The 7,430-nt window shown below is 41.9% G+C and overlaps 1 protein-coding gene across 1 annotated transcript in view; it reads right to left on the reverse strand.

The window, feature by feature from the left end:
• Positions 1-1,482, reverse strand: part of LOC127607268 (receptor-type tyrosine-protein phosphatase gamma-like) — a 103,667-nt gene extending 102,185 nt beyond the window's left edge. The window contains exon 1 of the mRNA XM_052075411.1: positions 1,133-1,482. Within this exon, the coding sequence (XP_051931371.1) occupies positions 1,133-1,220 (88 nt within the window). The 5' untranslated portion in view covers positions 1,221-1,482. The remainder of the gene's footprint in view (positions 1-1,132) is intronic.
• Positions 1,483-7,430: the final 5,948 nt, after the last annotated feature.

Below are 7,430 nucleotides of genomic sequence, written 5' to 3' on the forward strand. Positions count from 1 at the left end.
TACTGAGGCATTTTCACACATTTTCTTGTTAGTTGCATAAAGGAAACTACCCATCGATCAATTGTCTAAACCGCAAATGCCCCATGAGGGTCGTGGGCGTGCTGTAGCCGATCCCAGCTGTCTTCAGGCAGGGACACCCTGAACTGATTGCCAGCCACTCGCGAGGCACACATGGACGAATAACCATTCACGCTCACACTCACACCGAAGGACAATTTAGAGTGTTCCATTTACTTGACATTCATGTTTTTGGAACATAGGAGGAGGCCGGAGTACCTGGAGAAACCCCACGCATGCACGGGGGACAAAATGCAAGCTCTACACAGGAAGGCCGAAGCTGGAATCAAACGGTTTACCTCTGCACTGTGAAGTGGACGTGTTAACCAGTCAACTATCGCGCCACCTTCAAGAGAACTAGACTTCTCTATTTGTTTAATCAATGCCGTCAGAGAACTCTGAACCCAACAATGGTTAATTTTGTGTCACACTGCAACACGAAATTGTCATGCTGTCTTTTTGTAACACGGATTCAGCTCCCAGGTGTACCTAATAAATTGTCCGGTGGATGTAAAATGAGTCACAGTCCTATACTCGCTGTCTAGCATACCAAGGGGGCAAGTGTCGCCCTCATCATAACAAGTAGATATACACGCACACACAAATACACAAACACGTTTAAGACAATTTGATTCCAACTTTGGCATCAATTAAAACGAAAGACGACACGAAAGATGGCATAAAAGTGGCAACTGGAATACAGTGGTATGCTTCGCATCCGTACCAACAATTTGACAAGCTGCGAGATGACAAAAAGCGTTTTAAAAAAGTTTAATTGAAAAGGAAAGTGTTGATTTTATGATGATAATGTGACGGATATTTTGCGCCACAGTGCGGCTGGATAATGATGAACGTGCACACTAATAAGCAAGCGAGCTTCAGGACGTGTTGTGTTGAGCGTCGCCTTTTTCAACGCGTTTTATGTCGACATTACAAGAGTCGATATGTTTACAAGAAAAATACACATAAAAACACATTCAAGAATGAGAGTAATTCAAATACGCAGCTATGTAGAGTCGGGGCTTGGTAACATGAAAGCTAGCTTGTGTGCCGCAAAGTAAGCACCGCTACTTACCAGGATGACAGTCGCCGTGTTCGGGCAATGTTAGAAGAAGCATTACGGATAAAATCCACCAGCAATTCGGTTCCCGTCTCCTCTGCATGTTAGACTACTCATGGAGAGCAACCAGGAGGCAATGAGTGACAAAGTTTCTGGGTGTTTTTTCAGTCTTTTAGCTTGTCATTCGCAAAGAGGAAGGGTGACAATCCCACGCGTGCGAGTGAAGCCTTCCCCCCCCACCACCACCACCAAAAAATGAAGTTGATGCCGCGGCCACGCACGCATCAAAAAAGAAAATGTCTTGTATTCCCCCGTTACAAAATAGTCTGCGTTGATCCAAGTTGGGGCTCCTTGGGCATCGAGGAATAACACGCCACGGCTGTGTGAAAACACTTCCAAGCGGGGCTTTTATGACTCCACGACGGGCTTCCGCGGAGCCACATTCCCGGAGAGTGGAAAGGGGTCAGGCGGCGATCAATGGCTGTCCTTAACTACACACGAAAGGGTGGGAGGAAAAGTGGTCCGATAATATCGATTGGAAGTAACGATCGGATCACTCGGCGTTTATCCGTGATTGCGAGCGACACGCAGTGCGAAGAAAAACTGCTGGAGGAATTGTCCCATTCTTCCATCCAGGAAGTGGCCTAGCGGTCATGAATGCATGCATGGATATCAGGCGGCTGCTGGTCCCATCCTGGCGGACAGGCTGCCTGCGCGCGGGGCGGAGGAACGGCGGGGAGGCGGTGCTCGGATTTGTTGAATGCAAAAAAAAAGAAACGCGTTTGAGCTGAGACATTGGTCTGTTCCTGAGAGCAGTGGCGGTCCGAGCTTGATCGGCGCCCTGTCCCTTTTGCGCCCTCCACGCCACCAACTCACACTGATGACAAACAGTGGACCCTAAATTTTCTTTGAAAATATCATTGACATGGTATGACATTGCAAACTATTTTAGGTAGCAATTTTGTTTTTATTTTGAGGCGAGGGTCCCCAATGCGTCGTTTCAGTTTTCATATCATGTAGCAGTGTTTTTCTGTCTCTTTTTAATGTTGAATCAATTGGGATGGGATGAAATGGAATCGGAGGCTGTAGCCTTAAACCCTGTGGCGTTTTGTTTGTTTGTTTGTTTTTGTAATGAAAAACAGCAATCGGGCTTTATATAATGAAACTACAATCTACTGACTATTTTTTTATTATTCAAATCATCATCCACCAATCCCACAGACAACACACATTTGTTAATTCATACTGAAATTATCAAAAACGTTTAACTACAGTATCTAACAGACTGATGAACATAAAGCCGATTAACTTTTTTACTGCCATGTGACAACTTTGTTACTTGTTGCTGGACAGATTTCGTGGGAAATTAATGACATGGTGTAAGGATATGTTGTTTTACATTTGATTCTTTTATATTTATGATTTGATCATTTTCACTGTTACATGTAGAGGTGCAACAATAAATTGATTAATTGATAACTAATTGATTATCAAATTGATCAATAGCTATAGCGATAATCGATTAATTGTTTAGAAACATTGTGCCACTAAATATTGTTAATATCCTCAGAATTTTAGCCTCTCAGCAGTGAACATTGTCAGTCTTCTGTAGGGCTCCGTGAAAGAAGACCGATTATCTTTGCGATATACTGTAATCAAAATAAACACATTTGAAAAATTTTTGCCTTTACTTTGGAAAACAATGATCAACATTTTTGCCCATTTTCTGAATCATAATCAATTTATGTTTGTGCATTTGTTTTACAATGTCAATTTAAAATGGTGTCCTCTTTTTGTATAAAGAGATGGATTTATTTGTTTGTTTATTTATTACATTTTTCTACAGGCAGATTTCACAGGGCTCAATCAGAATGGCATCTTGTAGCCATTTTCCGATAAGAAATGTAAGCCACGCCCACACCCCCGGTGGAATTTCTAGGGAGTGAGACGCAGTCCGAATGCTACAGATCGTCCATCTAATAGGCGGCATGCTCCACTTCATTGCCAGGTGTGTCATAAAGGTCTCCCTCAACTAGATTGCCCCCCTTTTCCCCACAAGAAAAAAAAAATACTGTGATTATGTCTGTATTGTTGCATTGTGGAGTGACCAGACTTATTGTTACACCAAGTCTGCCTTTGTTCTTGCTGCATTTGTCATTGGGTTTTGTTTTGTATTTTTTTCCACTAAAAGTTCACTCGGATATCACAATCAAGGTTGGTTAGCAAGTTTGCGTCACAGTTAAGCAGTTCTGTGTTCGAACCCTATCCAGCCTGTTTGGAGTTTGCTTCCTGCCTCGTTAGGTTTAATGAAGACTCCAAATGTGTCCATTATATGTGAACGTGCTGTGAATGGTTGTTTGTCGAATGTGCCCTGGCAACCAATCCAGAGAGGTACAGAACCTCCCCGACACGAATCTCGTGGGGCAGTGCACCCTAGTGCCCCAAAAACTGAAATCAAGCTTCCACTGTTTAGTCACTTTCTCTCAGGTCCTATTACACAAATGAGTCTCCGGTGGGCGCAAACGAATGTCCCTTTGCCTTCTGCTGGCAGAACTGTGAATGGAATGCTTTAGCAGTAATCATCACCTACACTCATCACGTGTGAGAGTGGACTGATTGGAGGATTGTGCGCGCACCAGTGTCCATCCCTCAGGTAAGTCTGTATTCGGTGGTGTTCTTTGCAAAGCTATCCAGCTGGACATTTAATTTGAGGAATTTGATTAAATTTCTCATTTAATTATCCAGTTCTCTGCAGGGCTATTGAGGACTGTCACAAGGGCCCTTTGCTTTTTAATGCAGGCCATCTGCTTCCTCTCCAGAATGGGCTACCTTTTCCAAAGTGCCCGTCGCCTCCTGGGCATCCTCTCAGGATCCTCCAGGCTTGCAGTGCCTCTGAGCACGTAGCACTACGCCATGCTTGACAATACTACAGACCTGTATCAAGTGCAATTAACCCGAACCGCTCTTTCGGAGCTCTTTGAGCCCGACGGGGTGGATGACTGATTCCTAACTTCTGTAAATGGTCTTTTTTCACCAAGCGAAATTCTGCAGAATGTTAAGTGGATGGAATTAGCTACGAAGCGCTGACCTCAAGCCTATTAAGTCCTCGTCCAATACTACAAAATAATGTAAAACCCGCGGCTGCAGAGGCCATGAGAAACCGTGTGTTACATTTTTGCCGTTTAACCTTTTTTTTTTCTTTCTTTTTTTTAAAGTTATGTGGCATGCTTTGGCAACAGTTCTATGTGACCTTGTTTGACTGGCGACTAACAGTGTCGTCTGCCTTTCACCTGAAGTCAGCTAGAATAGGCTCCAGCGTCCCTCGACTCCCTCGCGGCACAGAAAGGTTGTGGTATGCTTTGGATCATAAGCTGTGCCTTCCCTTCTCTGTACTTCTTTCTTAACCATATCTTCCTACCACAAGGTGACATTGCTTTCGTCCAATCCAAAAAAATTCCCATTCTTCAATGTCACCCACTGTTGTAAACCCTCATGAGCTACCGTCACTGAACATTGACAGGTTTTAGAAATGACTTTCAAAGGTGACGGTTTGATTTATACAACCACTGTCTAGTATGGATGAGCAATTAGTAAAGAGTGAATAGCAGATAAAAACCAAAGAGAAGAAGTGTTGGCATGTCAATGATTTTAAATAGACACAATAATGCCACGTGTCCTTTAACGAGACTTTGTGGCCGGATTACTTGTGCACATCATTTACTAAACACCTCAGCCAGAATTGACACATCCTTTCCTCCCTTATTTATAGAAAACATATGATTTTTTTTTACAGTACAGGAGAGTATGACAGTCGAGTATTCGAGTTTTACAGTATGTGTAGAATTTAGAACCTTTTTTTCTTTTGAGAGACGCATACAGAAAAATGGAAGGATGCAAGGGACGCTTTGCAGATCTTTTCCTTTTTTTAACACATTAAAATCAATATGTATGCAATTACATATTGTTTATATTTTCAATTGCTATTTTGAAAAAAAACCCACTGCATAACAGCTTTCTGTTACAGCTGATAAGGGAAAGAGTTTAAGATTTTCAATATTTTGGGAGGGCCTCCGCCATGAGTGCCACTAGACTAGATCCACCCCTGCACTGAACGGGGACCTAATCTCATCTCCACGTTGAGAACAAAAACGAGAGGAAACTTTTTTTGTTTCTAAAATTGAATCACCGGTGTCTTTATAATTTAGAGTATAAATTGTATTATCATTTTAGTTATTTTACTAAATACTTTGTATCTATCTATATATATATATTGCGCGTCGTCCCGCACGCGGTCTGTCCTTCCGTCTGTCCCTTTTCAAACCTACTGTGCTGTACCTACTTCACAGCGCTGCCACTGCGCCGCTCAGGCAGTGGCTCACTACGATCGCGCGGGCATCTTAGCGAAAAAATGTTGTCTACCCACAAGCATTGCAATGAAATTGTTAGTTATTTAGTAGAGCTAAACATCTCTTTATTTTCGCGATAAGCAATGAAGATGAACAAAAAGTTGAACAAAGCAACAACACTTTTGTGGGCCGAAGGCCCACCTTACCAGCCTTCCGCAGGAACTAGCTGATGAGCCGCCCAGAGGGCGGCGAACCACCACCTTACCAGCCTTCCGCAGGAACTAGCTGATGAGCCGCCCGGAGGGCGGCGAACTAGCTAGTCTTTTCATATCCAGAAAAGCTCTCCAGGATAAAAAACAATTTATTATTAGTAGTATTGGTGCCTAATTTTTTTGGAAACTTTCTTTGTTCACTCTGCCATTTCCACCCTTCTTCTTCTTTTTTTTTAAATTTAGCTTTGCAGGCAATGTCAAATGTCATGTGATCATGTGACGCTGAAAGATGGATGGTGGGCCGCAAATGGCCCCCGGGCTATAGCTTGGACACCCAGGTTTAAAACATGCAGGTTAACTTCATCGAAGACTTGAAATTGGCCTAAAGCATGAGAATAACGTGAGAATGAGTGGTTCCTTGTTTCTAGGTGCCCTGCGATTGATCGGTGACCAATCCAGGTTGTGGCTCACCCCCCGGGCCAACGTCAGGTTGGATAGACATCCGCTCACCGTGGACATGAGTACAATACTACTGTAAAAATAAAGGCCTTTCATTAATTTAAAAAAAAAAAAAAAAACTTACCCCTAACAAATATGTAGAACAGTCCCAGATGTTAATGTAAAACTTTGAATGCATTAAAAGTAAAGTATTGCATTCAACTTTATTGTAATTACCAATCAAGGTGTCATTTGTAGATTGTTGAAGGTGACAGAATTAAGAGTGTCGACAACCAGAAGTGCAAAAGCAGTAATTAAATATCATACAGCGTGCACAGCATGTAAGTAATGAGATGGTATCTAAATATATGTCAGAATGGATGTATGTGCTATATCTAATCGGAATACACTACATATGTAGAGCTATTGTAATCACTGGAGGAGGGAAAAATACAGAAAGGTTTAGACGCAGTAAAATGAAACCTGCAAAAAAAGCATTCCAAACCTAAAATTAAGTTTCCAAGTAGGTAATGTTATTTTTTTATTTTTTTCTTGGCATCACTGTGAGTCTGTTTAAAAGATGATGCCAATAGATGCAAAAGGCCAGTGGAGGTGAAAGTTGGTCAAAAAGGTGTCCATGAAATAAACATTTTTTTAAAAAATCATAATAAAAATAAAGTAATAACTTGGTCTGCCCTGTCAGTCATCAAGATGATGGAGATCATGAGGCAAATGGTTTATATGCTGTGACTGCTGCTTGCCGGCAGGTTCATGCAGCCATTGTAACATGTGCTGTGCCATTTGACATTCTAATCTTTTTCACCCGTTGGGAGTTGAAGCCCTTAAGGCATGCTAACACTTTCTCTGACAGTTAAATTGTGTTGCTGAGTTGAAAAAAAGAAACCCCAGTAAGTTGGAAAAAAAGGTGAGATATGTATGATTCATCTGAGTCCAGCCATGACACTGTCCCATAGGCATCTCCTTCCTCTTTGCCCTTAAGTGGTTTGAGAATCACACTTGTATTATTTTTTCTAACACATTTCACATGTTGACAGTTGGTGCATAATGTATGACCACGTGCATCAATTATGTAATGCAATTCAGGCTATGACTATATATAATTTATTTGATTCTCAATCTCATACATTATTAATTCAAAAGCTATTTTTTGCCATTATTACTCTCCTCAAATCGTTTTCATCTTTTGTTGCCTTGTCCTCTGCTGTTGCTCCTCATCATTGTGTGATGCTCCGGTACCGCATTGACTTTTTCTTGTTGCTTGTTTGTGGGACTCGGTGCCTTCACTATCGTCTTCAG

This window comes from Hippocampus zosterae, chromosome 9, assembly GCF_025434085.1.
Source record: "Hippocampus zosterae strain Florida chromosome 9, ASM2543408v3, whole genome shotgun sequence".
NCBI lineage: Eukaryota > Metazoa > Chordata > Actinopteri > Syngnathiformes > Syngnathidae > Hippocampus > Hippocampus zosterae.